The sequence below is a fragment of the Ciona robusta genome, chromosome 2 (assembly GCF_009617815.1).
Source record: "Ciona robusta chromosome 2, ASM961781v2".
Lineage (NCBI taxonomy): Eukaryota > Metazoa > Chordata > Ascidiacea > Phlebobranchia > Cionidae > Ciona > Ciona robusta.
The window spans coordinates 4,591,578-4,611,021 of NC_143236.1; the positions used below are offsets into that span (position 1 = coordinate 4,591,578).

The following is a 19,444-nucleotide window of genomic DNA, read 5'->3' on the forward strand; positions in this document are numbered from 1 at the left end:
ATTTTGAAATATGAATATGATTTTATTTTTGACTTTTTAATCTTTAGAACAAGAAGTTATTCATAGCAGACCCAAGGGTTGGCCAGCAGGTTGTTGAAACTGCTGCTCATGGAAATCACAAGGATTCGCGAGTGATTTGTCTCGGAGATTCTGAGAAATTTGCAACAACCGGATTCACTACAGTGAGTAGTTACATTGTTGTAATGCTTCTAGTTACATTTGATTTACACAACCAAATATAACTGTTCCATCATTGTTTTACGAATAAGGAGTAAAAAAAACATAATTTTATTTATTTTTGGTTTCATGCAGTAGAGTAGAGGGTACTCCTTTTTTCGCTTGGTTATTTTATACAGTTTTTAAACATGTCGCGTGTTATAATGACTGTCATTGTATTGTGACTTTATGCCTTTTTGATTTTGTGTACTACTCTGACATTTGTAACTCTAACAGAAAATAATACAACATTATTGTAATAACACTTTGCGATAGAAAGATATATTGTAAATGGCACAACAAAGTCATAATATTCCTGTAATTCTCTACCACCTTGATTTGATAATTTAATATTTTATTAATTTTTAGTCAAGATCTAGAGAACTGAAAGCTTGGGATCCAAGAAACTTAACAAGTTGCCTTCAAACCATTGAATTTGGAACTTCTACTGGGTGAGTGTGTGGTTTTTCATTGCCTAAAGCTTAGGTTTATAGTTTAAATAATAATACATATAAGATTTCTATGTAAAGCTGTGAATGGTTACGACTGCTGTAAGACTAAAATTAAAACATTGTTAGAGCAAAAACAAGTCCAAACATAAGATTAACTACATATGGAATAACTAATTAATGTTATATCAATCATGTTTATTGTGTGATGTATTTATATCCTTCTAACTACAGGTTACTGTATAAACAAGTTTTTTTTAAATAAAATCTTACTTTTTTAAAAGGTAAAAAAATAGGGGGGGAGGGGGGGATTTTTCAAAATTTTCAAAAGGGTCAACGGTGTAAAAAAGCTTGCGAACTCCTGCCCTAAACATTACTGTTAATACTTGTATATTGTATAATGGCTCTTCCCGAGAAAAAAATTTTGTTGACCGCTCTTTTGACGTCCTATTTAGGTTGTCTTCATCAAAATTTGTTTAGGATGATATTTATTTTTTGTTTAGGGTATACTATATATTACTGTTAATGTGTAGGCAGTTGGTAAGTGATCAGATTAATATTCGTGTGTCTCTGTATATTCACTAGAAATTTTGTACGAACTTGTAGGTAAGTGGTAGCAATAGAGAAAGGGACCTTAGTGTGCTTTAAGTAACTTAGTCCAATACCTCCCTATATGCGCGCAAAGTATTGGCTATTTTTTGTTACTTATTTTTCTCGTACTTTTTTATAAGCAATTTTCATATAGCTTGTCAAACTAGTCTATACAGTACTAGTATGGGGAAGGTTTTTAATAAAAAAACTGCAGAATATCAGTCATTCCGTTCTACTCGTCGTATTTTCACTCCTGCTTATTTGCATAGCTAAATTATTGATGCACAAAACGACTGTTTTTGTTCGCTCGCGGTAGAAGCCGCAGTAAGCAATTGCTTTATTGGGTTTCATATTTAAAATGCACGGGTCACGTAGCAAAGCCGCCGTAGAAATGTGACGTCATTGGCACAACGAGAACTTTTTAAGGAAAGTAAAAAAAAACAAAGAAAAAACAGATTTGGTCGTGGCAATATAAGAAAAAAATAGCAATTCGGAAAACGCAGCAGTTTTAAAGTATATTTGAACAAAGGCAGTTTCTTGTTGTTCTTCACTTGTGTTGCAATCGATTGCAATATATGTAAAGCTTATATATTGGTGACGTAAAAACAGCTACGTGTATGATATGTGGACGTGGTATATTCGTAGTGTAAAGTGCAAAGAGTGAGCGTGTATGTTGGGTTATATTATAATGTGGTGCTAAAAAGCGAGATCAAGGTACAGCCCAGTACACGAATAAACAAAAAATTCGAAAATCGAACTAAGTGAACTTTTCACAGCAGCGAGCGCCTATACAGCGTAAATAGATTAGAAATCGTGACACAACGATCACATGACTAAAGTGTCATGAAACGCAGGTGACATGTTCGGATCGATCATGTGACCGCTCGTGATCGCTGGACCGTAGCGGTCCAAACTTAGATGACCGACTCGCTGGTCGGGGAAACGAACTCCGGACCCCATTTGTGTAGACGGTGTGTACCGAACCGGAGATCGCGTGATTTGCGGCACTGTGGGTTGGCTGTAGCCGGTTACCAAGCCGTTTACGTGCTGCTGGTAAGCATAGTCCGGTCCCATTGTGGTCGCGATAGGGCTGTGGTGGTAGTGGTTCACTGTTGTACAAGTTGGCCTCGGCACCAGCCCTTGAGTTTCCCCGTAGCGCGTCTCCGCGATTGTTTCTGCAGCTAGGCTGCCTGGGTGAGCTCGGTATAAGAACTCGTGTCCCCGGTTAGTATGTGGCGGGGGTTGTTGGGTTGTGGTGTACGGGATTTGGGTGCTGTACACTCCACCGTTGCTGGGATAGGGGAGCGCGCAGTTAGGACTTGTGACGTATCGCGGCTCCTCCAGGCCATCTTTTGGTACAGTGTGACTAACGTTCGATCCGGGCGAGTACCCGCGCTGTATCTCACCGGGTTGCGACATCGGCGCTCCGCAGACGCTTCCGCCTGAGTTACTGCTGCGTCCCAAAGAACCGTTTTTGTTTGGTGTAGATACCCGGAGCGGCTGTATTGCCCCATTCTGTGTGTGGTTATGTGGTGGGTGTTGGTATATTTCTCCCTGCGGGGTTACCATTGATGTAGTTACTGTCGGTCTAGGAACCTGCTGCATCATCATCGGTATCATATCAGGGTCACAGATGCCGTTGGACGGTCGGCCCCGACTGTATTCTGACGGTTTTATCGAGTCGTTATTGTTCGCTTGCTTCTTCTGCTTCTTTTTGTTTTTATAGCAGACAAAAAACAAAATGGCGACTACCAGGATCACGAATGCCCCTAACCCCGCACCGAGCGCCGGGTAAAGCAACGGAAAGTCATGTTGGGTATCTACTGAAGGATTTGTGTCGCCTGTCTGTTTTTCATCGTCGCCTGGATCGACGACTGGAGCATCGACAACAGTCGGTGGTGGAATAACTTTATTTTCTTCCTTGTCCGGTTCCACATAATTTGAATCATAATCTTTCGTCGTCTCGTCGGGAGAACCGCTCGCTGGAAGGTTTAAGGTTGTTACCTCCCCGCATAACGTGTCTGTCACGATCTTGTCCCTGCCTCCGGTACTCCGGATGATGTCCGATGAGGTGATGCAGATGTTGTACTTCTTTCCTGCCTCCAAATCGTTTACAGTGTAAGGGTGAGTGGTCGGAACGATCGTATATTCGTTCGGAGTCGATTTTCGACCCGCAAGGATTTCGGTGACTGTAACTTTTAGGGATCGTCCAGTACTTGGTAGAATTATCCCCACTGAGTTCGGGGTGATGGTATCACTCTGTATTATAAGATGCGGTACGTTGTCCGACGGTGCGCGTGCAGCTAGGGTTGTAGTGGTCGTGGTGGATGTGGGTGGGGTGGGTAATGCTTTCCAATGATCACACAACATGCCTGTCCAGTGAGGAGGACACCTTTATATAAAAAAACATATAAAATTTTAACAACGGGTCATTGTAGTAAGGCTGACATTTGTAAAGCGGCAACACCCGCGGTAATGAAAACATCATTAGTCTTATATCCCACCTGCAGACTGGGCGGTTTGTCGTGTTGTTGATATAACATGGGGCGCCGTTAGCACAAACTATTCCATCACATAGATCCACAGTCGGTCTGTGCGGATGGCTGGCAGTGTCTTTATCTCTGGGCGGCAAACTGGGTCCCCTGTCAAAAACAAGTCAATTAAAGGTTTGAAAATTAACCGCTAACCTATACCCCATTTGGGTTGCTTACGTTTAGTATTTACTCGGTATTTAGTCGATAAGCAGACCACATTTATCAAATCTAATCACTGTCTGAACGTTAAGTAGCAATATCCACAACAATTGAATACCTGTTGCATTTGAGGTCGTGATCGTACAAAGAGTTGAGCTTTCTGTGCTGCCACCTAACGGGAGTTGCGCACTGCACACTGTCAACGTTTATAAATGCCCCTGGTATGGCCCTGCACAAAAATAAAGAGGTTATTTTTCGATTGCTCAGCTGCTGGACAAGTGTAAGATAAGCGTGCCGACTCATTTCACTTGTAATTCACCCGTAGCAAGGTCGGGTTTCTGCCTTCTTGAAGCCGATTTGGCTTAAAATAACGAACACGATTGTGTATCTCTGCTCACACGATTCGTTACCTTATCAGTGACAGTGAATTTGTAATACTAAATGCACGGGGATATCGACCCCCGAAAACGCGTGTCGATTCTGAAGCACCTTTGCCGATAACGGTATTTTGAGGATAAATCGTCTTTTTGCATAAAATGCTTATCGCCGTACCCACCTCATAATGTTTGGCAGCCAAGAGAGGTCACAGTCGCACCGCCACGGGTTCATGGAAAAGTCCGCCACATTGAAGAGGACACCCCTTGGGATGAAGGATTCGCTAAGGGATGAGAGTCGAAGATCGTGGAGGTCCAGGACCTTGATCTTCCGCAAACTCTGGAGCAAATCCGGAGGAAGAAAGCTGATGGAGTTGCAGGAGAGGTTGAGGGAATGAAGCGAAGTCATGTTCCTGAAAATAAAGTCGCAGTTAGGATTATAAACTTCACATTATGCTTTGATTGCTTACAGCTGGTGTTCAACGGGTCGCACGCGCTAATGATGTCAAATCAATTACAGCTGCCTTGGAAGTGGAGACACTCGGTCTCCACTTTGGCTTTTAATTGGTCTGCAGAATTTTTCTCTCTTGTCGCTTTTATTGTGATATCAGTTGCTTGTAGTATAAGCAGATCGTCATGTATCAGCGTATGTTAATTAAACTTCGCCGAGCGTTTCTAGCTAAGCCAATTTTCGTCCACGTTGTTTTCGCAGTATTCGCAATTAGAATTATTCATGGCATTTTGGCTCGCCTCGTTGTACGTGAAAGAAACTGCTCAGGTCGTTAGATTAAAACACGGTTCTGTGTAAAAGCGGCCTCGTTTAATACAAACGACACTCCAATTTCGCTGGTAATTGTTAGATTAAACTCGAACCACTTATCTATATTAAATTGGAGATTTGCCAAAACTCCCCGACGCGCTTGGTATTACGCTCAAAGGTCCATAGCTTTGTTTAACCTAGCTACCGACCTATGGCTGCAGGAATTCAAAGCTTTTCCAGCTTAACCGATAATCCATGCATGTACCTGTCAGCCACGCGCGTCAACCTTAAGGGTTCGCCGACCTGACAAAGACGGAGCTGCAGCACACCCCGGTCGAGTGTTCCTAGGTCCGAGAGAAGTGCCTGGGTCATTGAGCTTTCAACGAAAACAGCCTGTTGACTTACGCCTACGTGTCTCGTTTACTCCGCAGGCGTCTCGCAGCTCTAGCTTTTAGCGGCACGGTTCATGGGATTTGAAAGCGGTCCGCCCAACCCCCTGTACGTGTTTTCATGCGACGGTACACCGCACACCTAACAGCTTATTCTGTGTACTCCGGTCCCCGTTTGTATGTGTATGTAGGCCGATGTTGTTTACCCCGAACAAGCAATCTCGGTGCACGAGCCTGCTACTCACACTGTGTCGTCTGCGTTTCATCTTCTGCGCGCCGTCTGAAACAGGGGCCCTAATGCAGTCTGTGTTTACGAAAAACAGCGATCACTCATCATCCATACACTACGAACTCGACTCAAAACTCGAACCGTCGGCCATTACTGTTTCGCGTGGTTTCACCCCCGACAAACGCTGACAAGCGGCGTCCACATCAGAACAATGTTTCGGCCCGACGAAAGACAACCCCACTAAGGCCGCGCCCTGCATTCTGGGGCCTTGAACCGACGTAAAACGTGGCAGTCGTCTTGCCCTAATGGAGCTCAGTGTAATCCCCGCTTTCGCGAACGTTTTACACCGCGTCCCAACAATAACAATCACGATCCATTGTATCGCTACCATGAAGCGAAAATATCATAGCGGCAACACAATGCACGAATAATGAACGCCGCTCTCGGACATTCTATTTATGCATCAACCCATTAGCAGGCATACAAAACAACTTACTTTATTATCCTGGGCAACCTTCTAATCCGATTGAGACTTAGATCCAAAACACCAAAGTTGCTCATGTCTCGAAACGTAGTTGAAGGCAGTTGGGTAAGACGGTTACTGGATAACTGCAAATAATTGGTTTGATTTAATTTTACACCCTAATAAAAAAATTACAACAATTGCTCTAATTTGCGATTTTCGAATTACTAGGGGCGCAGAATGCATCGCTATAGAAATGTTTGGGTTGTCGGTGGAAAGCCAATGTTGTTTTTCCGGATTACTCGAAATTTCAGACCAATATACAATTCCCTTCACCTCTAGTTCTTCCAAATTGACTTCGCTTAAGCTATCGAACTGCAGCCTTGCAAGTTTATTATTGTTCAAGCTGAGTCTGCGGAGTTTGGGGCATGATTTGATCTTCGGAAAGTTGGTCAGTTGATTCCCGCTCAGTTTCAGCTCCACCAGTTTCGTCATGTTAAAAAGAGCCTTCGGTGCGATGGTTCGCAGTCGGTTCTTCTCTATGTAGAGCCTGACCAGTTTCGGCATACCTGGCAATATTATTTGTTGAGATTTGCTTGGTCGCACGGGAATGTAATAAAAAGAGCATGGTCGCAAAATGCACGCGTGCAGCAACCGAGTGATCCTCGTGACCGGTAAAGATTACAATATTTAATATTGTACAAGCCGACCTGTATTATATGCACGACGAATTGCATTATCAATATTTACTTACCAGCGAACATGTCGTTGGTAATGGTGGTGAGTTTGTTGTTTGAAAGTATCAACACCTCAAGCTCCTTCAACTGCGAGAACAACCCAGGTCGGATCGCATCGTTCGTGAGGCCGTTTGACGTTAACACCAAAAACTGCAGACCCTGCAAAATAAGAAAGCAGGTCAATAATCAGCCAAGACAAACACACACAAATATCGAGACAGTTTCTATCTGCACAGGAGCCCAGAAGGATATAGACATTACCTTTAGACGCGACAGCGATCCTTCGGGGATGGTGGTAATGTTGTTGTCGAAGAGATAAAGTTTCCTTGTGTCCACCGGTATGCCGACCGGTATCTCAGTCAGACCTTGATTTTCGCACCAAACTTCCCGCGAGTGACAACTACACAGTCTCGGACACGTCATTGTTGATGACGTCATCTTCGCGACAACCAACATCACTAGAGCCAGGTACGTCGTAGCCCACGTCGCCATGCTGCTAAATCCAATTAAACAACTGTGTTCCAACCTAGGAGTGGAGTTTTCTTTTGTCGCCGAATGTCCGGTTTAATCGAGTTTTTTCCGCTTTGCTGGACTTGTAAAAATCCGCACTGCGCTTCAGAAATCATGAACAGTCGCTCAGGAAATTCTAATTTAAGATGTCAGCTACTTGCCTGTGGAACAAAGAAAACAACAAGTTTCAATACTAAATCTTACGAAGTCTCGCTTCCGGAGTACGTCAATCACCTCGACTGCCACACCGCAACCTTGCTTACAGCAAACTATTATTTCTCTGTTGTCATATCATAATATCAAACGCACCACTCGATTACGGTTTGTATGTTTACTGGGTTTAGCACGGTTTGCGCGCGACACGAGCGCCTGGCTCCGGTTACAGCGGGCCATGTTTTGCCCGGTCCCGCTCGCTTTGCTGCCACTGGACCCTGACCGATCCCGAAAGCTTACCCCATCAATTGCATGTAGTAACTCACCCTTGCACTTTCCCTTTTTGCTTAAGTGCGTCAACGCGCGGAGTATTTAGGCCTTGTCTGCTGAGGACGTATAGGAACCTGGTTTTAAAGCGAAATCCGCTAAGCCGCTTCATCCGAGATTGCGCCCTTAACAATGAAGTTGTTATTACGTGCGCGTGTTTAGCCTCGACCTATTTTTTCTTCCCTTTCGTCATCTAATTGGCAAGCGGTCGTGCGCCCTGATGCGGAAACTCGTGGCTCGCTTCGTTTCAAGTCGATGTCATAATTTCTCTTCGCCGAGCTTATTAGGCTGACTCGCGAATCTAATGAAGTCTGCGTGTTTCCTGTGTCTGGCTGAGTCAACTTCGGGCGAAATTCGCTGCCATAGCCGGGAACCTGGATCGCGAATCCTCGCCGTCTCGCTTCACTAACGTCGAAGATTATCCTGTCACGTGTGAGCGCCTTTAAACGAACATGGGCGCCCCTGTTCACCCTTCTTGGGGCGTGGAGCGATCTTAAGCCCCTCTACTCAAACTGAACTCCCTTTTATAACTTCACTTGTTTGCATTTCGGTATCAGAGCTTTGAAGCTCGACCGCCCCCCTTTTTCAATACGTTCTGCCCGACCTACGCCGCGGTTCAACCTTTTAGCTACCCTGGTTTTACAATCGCAGCAATAAACCAGCAGCTTCCGCCATAAACGACACACTCTTTCAACCTTTACCACCACTCTAGCGTAATATCCGCCTGCTTACTTACTTCTTGATTAACTCCCATACCCATACCATTTCTACCCAACTTTAGGCGCGCACCAATTAATCCTTCAGCACACTTCAGCGACAATGAATGTGTACTGGACGGCTGCGAAATGTTTACTCAGACTCGGCTCCAACCGGTTCAGCTCACTCGTAAAAAACGAGGATTTGAATGTCTGATAATTTCGTTGATATTTCTGGCTTGAGTTTATCCTCATCCAGTTTCAAACGCTACAACGCCAAACCACAGCTCAAACCCCACCGCAGGCAGCTGAAAAAACGGTAGCTACCATATCTCCATCACCATATTCTGACTTTTGCTGTCACCCGCTTGGAACGCATCCTACAACTTTTACCCCGAACCTGCCTAACGAGCTGTGTAATGAGACAATATACCAACCCTTAGCCCCCGACGAATCAACTGTCATTCAACGTTATCGCACTCGGGAAGTTGCGTGCAAATCTCGGCGTAATTCGTGTTGTGTTTTCGCCTCGGAGGCGGATTGGATTCCTAACTTTCATAGCGGTAAGCCTCAACGACCATACGGCACCTGTGCCAATATACGCGGTGTTTTCCTTTATATTAGCCACGGCATGGTCGCCGTCACTCTTCGCATGCAATCCTCGTGCAGTATCGATTTCCTGCTTTATATTTTAACATAGATTCTCACTGACTGACGAACTCAAAACGCTAATACATATTCGCCACGGTACAGTCGGCACTGACGCCGAAATAACAAGCTCTAAGCCTATGATTCATCGCCACACACTTTCGTGCAGTGGCCCGTGATATATTAAACGTCCCTGTGCTACAACGGCAGCCATTTTCAGCAAACCCGTAAGCAACTTCCTGGATTACATATAAACTCACAATACCTATGCGTTCATAAGTCAATTTTCTATCGCAAACTAAACAAAGATGCTCACTGTCCGTTTAAACTGCTGTATACTGTGATCGAAGCTGGAAATTACGACGCACGAGTGGCTGTAGTTTCGAGCCGTGCTCAATCGTCAATCCCCGGCAGTTCTCGAGCTAAAGTGCTTGTAAGCATCCCCACCTATAAAGGGAGTATTGTGGATCGAACAAAGCAGCTTCTCGGATCGGGAACCACTTGAACGCCGTGCGCCTCGCGAGTACTGAGTGGTCTTGAAACTGGATTGAAAGGGTACGAACTCCGCGCTCTAATTCCTCGCTATCGGTCTCGACAAGCAAACAATCCATCTGCACACTGCATTACAGTAGGTCAATATCAACAACACCTCAAAACAACAAACGGAACTGCCTGTATTATAACGTATTCCTTCACATAGCTATCCCTTACAGTGTGTTTGGTATCATTGCCACACAACCTCACCCTAACCTGCCTTGCACAGAATGAATCCCGCCCAGTAATTGCTTGCCGCGATTTTACGCATGCGTAGTTCCCGGTAAACAGTATTGTTGGCTAACTACCGGATAATCTGCCAATTGCGAGTTATTGTGCGTCAAGCGACGCATTCTTCGACTGTCCCTTCTTTGTTACTCACCTAGGTTGCAACTTGCAAGCTATTATCGCTCAAGTAGTAAAAAGCAAGCCTGGTAACTGCTCCTATACCACGTCTTTCAGCACATCACTTTAAGAAGTTATATACCTCTGCAAACAAGTCTCTTGCAAACACAACCTTGGTACGCGCGTGCCGAGGTTTAACTGAAGTAGTAAATGAATCGTGCACGTCATTTCTTACACACCCCTACCCGGGCCTAAAACAGAACGTTTTCCGAGATTGACGTTCGCTTGAACGGTCATGCGGCTTTGATGTCGCAAAATTTCGCTTTTAATATATAAAAAATAATGCTATTTATTTTATTTTCGCAATTTCCTTTAAAAAATCTGATAACACCGAACAATTCCGCTTTAACTCTTGTCGTTAAAGCTAGTACGCTTACAAAATCGGTCGCGATCTCGTTTTCTTCGACGATACCATATTTGACAAAATTACGTGAGAAATAAGAACCCGACCAATAAGGCGCCAGTGTAAACTGTCATTAATCGCGAGTGGCGGGATGCAGTAAATATTTATCGTCTTCGCATTGATCATCATTGGCCTGTCCACAGGTCCACTGTAGTGTTGACCGAACCGTGCGCAAAAAATCAGCGGAAGTCGTGTTGATTTTAATACGGAAACACTACCAGAGCGGTCAATGTTTCACGACGTATCGCATTGCGGACCAGCTGCAGCTTCCTCTTCAGAAATCCATCCGATTTCTAACTATAAAAGGCTATCCAAATAAACTGGCTTCTATCGAGACTAAGATCAAACCGAGATTCTGTTGCTCTTACCTTCCAGTAACAGCTGGCTTTAATTTATCACGGTTCCGCGCATTAGCCGTTCCTAGCTTAACCATAGTAGCGAATGAACGCGATATCTCTAATGATATAACGGACGTCAAACGATAAGATTCAGCAATTAAATCTCACAGCGCACTATGCGAAACGAAAGAATGCTCAATTCCTGCTGTAAGCTTTTTCAAACTGGTAACTATACAGCGCGGATGCTGCGCGTAAATGTTTCGTTCGTTAAACCAAATTAGCAATTAGCGATGTTCGTTGCCGACGAGGCTTATTGGAACCACTTGAATATGAAATTTACCAAGCCGAATCCGTGTTCAAATCGTCGTCACGATTCCTCGCAAACGCGACCTCTCCGCTCATTACGAGTTTCTCGATTGTTTTAAACGGCGATTTTGTACGAGCGCCGTAGCCGCGACTACGACCTGCAACCGCAAATTAGTACACGCCCGCGCCGATGACTGTCGTAGTTATGTCACAATCATAGGCTATGTAGCCTAGTTGCCGAGGCCGATTATGACGTACGAGATTGCTTATGTTATCGCCGTGTTTTTGTAGTCGACGTCACAAGACATCCGCGCCAGCGTATATACAGTTACCCATTAACCAATAATCATGTTAAATCGTTACCATGTTTATTTAGCACATGTAAACTAGTAAAAACTGGGCGAAACACGTAACCGGTGGTCAGCGCAAATGTAAAGAGTCTGTTGCTGCGATATGAACTTCCGAATCCTGTAAAACAAGTGTCCGACGTCGCTCGCGTGCCTGTGTTTACAACCGCCTCAACGTTTACACTGTTTACTGAAGGCGGTTCGGGTAGCGGCTTAGCCTTTGCATTCAAAGCTCGGCGCAATGAGTTAGTTAAACCGCGGAAGAGATTATCATCGCCTCAGGCGTCGTCTATTAAGTCACCACGATTACGTATAGGAATGCCTTAACATCGCCATGCGAGTCCCCCAAAACCACCTCCTGCCCTCGGAGTCACGTAAACTGTACACGGAAGTCTTCCATATATGCCGGGAGAACTGATCTGGAATGACTGCGGCTTCGGGAATTCGTAGGAGCCTAGCCAGTGTGGATTATACCTCCGGCTTAACTTGCGGCTGCTGGTACACAACAAGCAACGACGCGTGGTGACGCGAGCCAGACACGCGCCTTCACCGCTTGTCCGGACCTGCCCGACGCATCATATTACGACAGACAATGTTTCGCTTGTTGCAACCGAGCCTCTGCTTCATAACCATGATCGTCTCACGTCGTATCTCGAATACTACCCTAGCCTTACTACGTTTATTAAAAAAACACTGAGCCGCCTCACTTCCCAGCTAGAAATAGTCCACCTAACACTCCCTGTTCCACCTGTAACACACTTCAACTGACATCTGCCACCATCCCCCAAACTAAACGACTCAAATGGCCTCATCAGAACTCACTTAGCTTTCCAGTGACGCGAACGCGTACAAAGATCAACAGCACTCGCAGAATAGGAACCCTTGTTATGCGTTGTTATGTATTGGCCGCTTGTTTACAATCCCCACCCGGGCCCTGCCTTGTCAGCTGTCCAAGCCAAACGTCGCATAAGAGGGGTCTATAATTCGATTCCGACGCGTTTTCTCGTCGAGCGGTTTCTATTAGCGTGTCTGCTATAGTCTAATTAAAGCAGAGCATTGGCTGTCGAAGCTGCCCAAATACCGCAGTTGCCGCACCAACAACGCGGCATCTGCTGTGGCTGTGATCGAGTGGAGAAACTTAGAGCTTCAGCTTCGTATTTTTAAATTAAATCAAGCATTAATAAAAAACGAAAATTGGTTGAACTATCACGTATCGTGTATAATTCAACAAAGTCCGATATCTTAGACCAGCTTTCTCGTTCTGTACTCTGCTAACACTGAGCTTCCGCGTCAACGCCCAAGTTTTTATGCAAATAAACGATTTATCGGTTCAGCAGGCTTATCCCAGTAAAGCACGTAAATTAAACGTGAGGTTTCGTTAGTCGTCTGCACTACGAAACAGGTACTACGCTCACGAGGGTTAAGTCGACTCTCGAAAACAGTCCCACCTCCAACCGCATCCATGTCTTTATCGTTGTTACACGTTTCGCAGTAAACATAAACTCGCGGCTGTTTGTTTGGCTATTCGCGGCGAACCGGTCTCACCGAGGCCGCGGACGAATCGCGAAACCCCGGGCGTTGTAATCGGATTCGTCGAATCCTCGCACTTGTCACATCGTCATTAGAAACCGACGGCCGTGAGCGACAAAATCCAGCTCTCGTCACAGCTCGGATAAACAAAGCACTTGAGACAGTTTGTTGCTGTTTAACCGCTAGCAAAACAAATTTCACCCCTTCCCACCTGGATTAGTGACCAATACACACAAACCGCCAGCTAACGTTTACAAACACCTAACGCATTCAACGAAAGCCTCCCTTTAATTAAAAGCGCAAAACAGCCCACCAGGAAGTGTAATTAATTTAAACCAGCGTTGCCACGGTAGCAGCTTCATACGGTTATGTTTTGATTTCCTAAGGCCAACGGTCGCCACGGTAATTCGGTCGCGTAAGGCACTTGATTGTTTTAACGCCACGACTTCTGGATTCGCCAAACAAACATACGTATAACCCAAAACCAAGTTTCAGAACAAAAGATATCCACCTTTCCCTATATAAACGCTAAGCGAGCGGGCGAAACACACCCTGCACTTTGTTAAACGTTAGATTAATTGGTCCGAAGCACTTTCTTAGATCGGGTGGGGCGGGGATTCTTATTAAGCTCACTTATTATGTAGTCTCGACCTCATTAAAGGCTCACAGAAGCCAGTTCCTGTTTAATAATAATTCCTCTCATTCACCTGCTTTGTTAAATGCGCTTTCGCAATTATAGAAATACACCTTCGATTCGCTAACGAGCGATTGCTGGATAACATCAAGGAAATTGGAATCATTTCCAACAGTTATCCAATACAACATGCAGGGGTGACTTAGTCGAAATTAAGGTTGAATGAATTGTCCACATTAAAATCACCCGTCACCAACACGTGCAAAATTGCGCTGCGACATTTTCGCGACGCGACTCCCCTCTCGGAACAACGGGATTTTCGCGTTAATTCAGGATAATCCGCGGATAACGAGGATTGAGATGTTGGCGGATCAACTCAGCGGGAATTCTCGATTCCGCAAAAGACGTGGAATGAACTAGCTACGAACACTATAAACCCGACAGAACTCGAAAGTTCGCAGCAAACTAAACCATATAAACCTTAACACACACTTAATTGTTCAGTCTATATATAACGTCCCATTTTTTCGCTGCAAACTAATATGCCCTAAAAGTACCCATCTCCGGTACATTCAACACACATTTTTTACTTTCAAAAATTTTGATCCATATGTCATTGTAACATGCCACTATCTGACAACCACTCCGAAATCCAAGACTGGCTACAACATTAATTTTGCCATCCAACAACCTAACCTTACCACACGTTCCTAATATTAATTATTTATTCGCGCACATATGGCTTCAGAAATCCCCGGGCGCCAAAAAACAAAGACATGCATGTTTTTTGCAACCGTGAAATGACGTTTTCTCGTCAAAGCTACCATATTCGTACACGTAGCGACCTGAAACACTTCAAATTCTAGACTGTTTATTGTAACAGTCTCTGCCGGACGCCCTGTTGCTTCCAATTCTTATGTACCGTCGTGTCCACCGCCATGCCTACAGTCGCCACTAATTGTCTTAAAATTATACAAAGCACCGAAGTCAATTAGATTTCCGCTTTCCCGGTAATAAGTGTCGTATACTGAACGATTTACTGCCGCTCGCAAAAGTTCCAACCAAGTGTTAACAAGACTTTCGTTCCGGTACAAGGTTTTTTTGTGTTACGTACACGATAACGGGCATCAGTGCTCGCTCTTAAATTAGTTTGTTTAATATAAAACGATGTTTTAATGCACTCGCCGGTTTCGTTTTCTAGTTTTGACTACATCCACAGTCAGTGATGCCAAATGCGAATCGCTTTATTCTACAAGCGATATATTACGTGTCAAGAAAACAATACGGGATCACTGCGGCGGGGAGTTTAATGAGACATTCCAGTCAACATGGGCGCTTTGCACACGACCTTTCCAAGAAAAACCAAACGCAGCCCAGTGAAGCGAAAACATTGATAGATCGGCAAAAATTGCTCTCTATATAGCTATATGACACATAGCAGCCAGATTTTGGCACTTTCGCTTTGTCAGGTTTTGCAAAACTCGCTTTAAGCCGTAAATTCTTTCCCGCTTGTTCGTTTACGCTCATTAACCCCACAATGATCAACCAAGCGCTCTGCATGCCCCACGTTGTACAATGCCCAACTCAAGTGCATTAAATCTGTTACTACTAATCGGAAAACGTCCGCCTCTCCTGCCCATCTGGGATGCCTTAGTGCAACCCGATATGCACGACACATAGAACGGCCATGGACCGTGAAACGATTAACGCGCCCCATGCACTTTGTGGGGGAAGTTGGGTCCACGGGTGCTTCCTAGGTTAAGGTTTCTGTCACTCCAAAGCTTCACTTTCGATTCCGAGAAACAAAGCGTGAAGAAATCACAGAAAAGATTATTTAATGATTGTAAAACCGATATTGAGGATAATGGAAAATTTCATGCTTATGGCGTTTCAATCTGTTTTGCTCACGTACTGTAAATTTTAACTTTCCGACATGAAACAAATTCAACCACAGAAGCACTTTCCGTCGAAAATTCCGACGCCGTAGTCCACTTGTGCGTATACGGTCGTGAAAGTTAAGCTGCTTTTTTGACTCGCAGTAATTTTCCACCCGCCGTAGCCGCAAACACCGCACTCGCATCACATGCGCTTCCAAAACCGCGCACGGCGCGCCATGCATTATGTATACTTTCACTGTGTCGCCAATGAGAATTAATTTGCTCTTCTTCCAAAAAGGCAACTTCACCACCTGGCCAAAACAGGATCAGATAGCAGCCAGGCTCGAGCCGAACGCGTGCTGGTCGCTTCCCCACCTAAGCATCACCCCAGGCCTGTAATCAACCGCCAGTCTACGGTTGCGACATTCCAACGATTTTGTTTTGATAACCTGTCGTTAGGATGGCAGCATATGTTATTGCGCACGCGCTCAAATTTCATTAAAATTTTCGTTTTAATTTCGACTTGCGCGCAGAACAGCCATCTCTTTGCTCAAGATGGCGTCCGATAACCGCCAAGATGAACTGCGCTTCATTAAAAGTAATTTTCCTGTCCACTCCTTCGGCCATTGTTTACATTCACTCTCAATAGGCCAGCGTCGTGAAGTATTCGCGAGACCTTTTCTATCTTCGAGTGTGCGCACACCATAAACACACCAGTGAGCCATCTATAAACTTGCCGGGCTATTCCGCCAACACTGGTTTGCAGTGATTCATTACAAGACAAATATTTGCCTCATTGCCTTATGTCCTCACTGCTATTACTTTAATCTCGACTTAAGCGTCAGCCACTCGAACGCAAACCCAGCCAGGCCTTCCAAAGCTTCACGCGCGCTTGCCTAAATCTGCATTTCATCAGATAAAGCATCAAGATAGGGTACGTTTAGCTCTGCTGCTCTTACACAAGAGCCCTAATAGTCTACCCTTTTGCGAAGTGACATGCTGACGAAACATACCACCACAAGACACTTACCCGCACGAGCCCGAGTCGTCAATGCGGTGTCTGCCGTGTTTGCAGGCCTGAAACACGGCTGAAATAGTCTCACAAGAACAAACATGCGTACAGTCGGTCATCCATCAAAATATCATTAACAACCGTGACACATATATAAGGATGAGTTTAAAAAACTTAACGTCTTGTTTATTTACTTTCTCTATTAAAAAAAACTTTACATGAACATCACAACATCTGATAAAACTTCGACAGTAATTTCCTTCTGTATTATAACCTTGCTATACGTACATTACACTGTCTAGTCACGCATAACGACTTATCACATCCCAAGTTGTTCTCAACTATAGTCAAGTGTTCTACGCTCGTTGCACCTGCCGTGATTACGAATATACGTCACGAAATTCCAAAACACAACACCTGACTATCGATACTCAGTTATAACCGTCGCGGATAAAGTAAAGCAGAGAAAGCAGTTTGTTGATGTCATCGGAATCTCTCGTCCGAATCCTCCGGCTCTCTCTTCCTTTTTTCCCGCCTCGCCCTTGCTTTTTTCTCGAGCCGTGTTTTTTGTTAACTGTTATAGCCGCTCTTGGTCCCCTTCGCCCGCGAGCACTCGAGCGCGAATTCCGGTCGCCTCGCTTTAATGGAGCCGGGTAGTTTTAATTCAACAGAACCTCGACCCCGAGCCCCAATGTTTTGACTTCAGCAGAAGTGTCACTGCTCGCTCTGCGTTAAATCGACTTGCGTATTTCCTGGCCGTTATGCCAGTGGCCGACAGCTTTTATTCTTAAAACAATAGATTTTCAGTCGAAATCAGGCGCACAATGTCAATTTTAAATCCGGGTTTTTACAACGCAAGTATCAACGTCTGAATGGTCGTTTTTATCGATCCAAATTCTCGTAGTGGAATTCAACACCGAAAATCACACAGTAGCAAGCAAAACTCTGTCGAGATATCCCAACAAAGATAAGTTACCCAACTGCTTATCCCCGACCACCGAAGACGTTTTCGTAATCTCTAATCTCACCCATGCAAGATCGACTGCCGGTCACGTCACACCAGCTCGACGTCGACCATCAGGCATAGCGAGCTGAGTAAACGTTTGAGATAAGACGAAGCCTACATGTCCATGTCCCTCGTATTTTGTTACGCCTTGCAACCGCGATTCGACAAACCGTGTCGATCGGTTTTACACTTGTTTTTGACGGGACTTTCTCTAAAGCAAAGTCGAATTCTACCGCGCATTCGCGTAAACTTAAGTAACGAAGTATCGTTCCGCCGTTTCTTGCCGAATAGCTCTAAAAAGTGAAAACCATTTGCGATTTTACTGAATACTTCGAGCACCCACGGTTCTCCACTTTTCTGGAATGTGACTTTCTATTAAATCTCTTATGTCGCATATAGTGTGGTTAAAATTAATGTCTGATATAATAAAAGTGTTCAAATTTCGTATTTTTTTGCGCCGGTTGACTTGACGTTAAAGTGGTTAATATACAGTTATAAAGTACATCGCATGTCAGTGATTTGATTATACGATTGTAGCATGAAGTGGTTGAACTTTATTCTGCTGTTGATTTACTACAGTAGCACTTCGCATGGCTTAACCAATGCGATAATGGAAACGGTTCCAAAACCATCACCATGATAAACTAGCATTCATCAATTGCAATCCACACTAGCCTCGTAAACCCAAACGAAATTCGCTTTCGACAGCATATCAATTCACTAACCACAAATATCACATCGGCTCTCAAAACAGATTCATTTTCGGATAACATACATCGAATCTTCCAAAGCATGGCTGGTTTACAGATTATTAATTTCTCTGCATGTATACTCCCGGCAGGCCGCCTCTGTTCTTGAATTAACCCACCGCAGGCATCCACAAAATGCGGGGCCGCGTTTTCTAAATGCGAAGATGCGTTTTAGGGTAGCGTCTTGGCGCCCGTTGCGCAGTGAGCACCAAAATAACCTTTGGTCATGAGGACACAAAATCGTACCAACTGGCAATACTTTCGTCCATCCGACCAAAATGACCCGTGACCGTTTGTGACGTCACAGTGGCTATACCGGGAGATGTTGTTGCGTTTCAAACTAAAACATCCGAACGCTAAAAATAGTTTTCGTTGTTTTTCAATGACCAGTATACGCCGGCTATGTTATATGAAAAAGGAAAACGCATTAAATCGCTTAAACCGCAAATATTACAGCTATAAATCCAACGCTAACTGCACATTATAATCAAATGTAAGCGGATACGTTTCCGTCTGATATCACAGCGTTATACCTGGGTATTTGGGCTTCGAAAACGAACAGAAATATTTAGAAAATATGTGTGTTTCGCTAAAAACAACCGTTGTTTTCTTGTGGTGTGTTATGTAAATATATTTTAACGCATGCTTACGTACATCGAGAAGCCGTCGGTATGTTAATACGTAAAGTACAGCTCGTATATCAGACAGACTAATATAGTTAACATTGTCTGTAAAGACAGACTACGAATAAAGCAAACACAAAGCTAGCTTATCCGTTTTCCTTCCGAGATTTCAGCGATTTTACTTAAAAACTCTCATAATCTCCGCTGACAATATGAATGACATTGAGATCCGAAAATCGCTTTGAACACAGTTAGATTTTACGACCGCGTTTAAAATATTGTGTTTCGCAATTATTTCTTCTAACTCTATAAATGCTTAAACACAAGTCGACCAAAGTGATATAACGAATGGTTTAAATATATAATAGTAAGGTGGGAAAAACGGGACTTTTTTTATTCTGTTTTCCCGTCCTATTTCGTAGTAAACAATGAACATTCAAAGAATT

General features: G+C 44.2%; 2 protein-coding genes across 2 annotated transcripts in view; one reads left to right on the top strand and one right to left on the bottom strand.

The window, feature by feature from the left end:
• Positions 1-19,444, top strand: part of LOC149740384 (coronin-7-like) — a 57,018-nt gene that overhangs the window by 3,285 nt on the left and 34,289 nt on the right. Inside the window, exons 6-7 of the mRNA XM_089871706.1 lie at positions 48-182; positions 586-668. Coding sequence (XP_089727832.1) covers positions 48-182; positions 586-668 — 218 coding nt within the window. The remainder of the gene's footprint in view (positions 1-47; positions 183-585; positions 669-19,444) is intronic.
• On the bottom strand, positions 1,553-7,572 carry LOC149740385 (vasorin-like). The gene is made up of 8 exons (XM_089871708.1): positions 7,163-7,572; positions 6,919-7,060; positions 6,501-6,733; positions 6,198-6,310; positions 4,506-4,736; positions 4,068-4,178; positions 3,761-3,898; positions 1,553-3,648 (listed from the first exon to the last, which is right to left on the bottom strand). The coding sequence occupies exons 1-8, from the start codon at positions 7,391-7,393 to the stop codon at positions 2,082-2,084; spliced, it is 2,766 nt and encodes a 921-aa protein (XP_089727834.1). The 5' UTR covers positions 7,394-7,572; the 3' UTR covers positions 1,553-2,081.

What these genes read in the sequence shown, in the direction of transcription:
- LOC149740385 (XM_089871708.1), bottom strand. Translation starts at nt 7,393, where the DNA reads ATGGCGACGTGGGCTACGACGTACCTGGCTCTAGTGATGTTGGTTGTC. An exon ending in CACGACCTCAAATGCAACAG is followed by an intron (nt 3,899 to 4,067) that starts GTATTCAATTGT and finishes TGTTTTTGACAG; the next exon opens with GGGACCCAGTTTGCCGCCCA. An exon ending in ACAAACCGCCCAGTCTGCAG is followed by an intron (nt 3,649 to 3,760) that starts GTGGGATATAAG and finishes TTTTATATAAAG; the next exon opens with GTGTCCTCCTCACTGGACAG.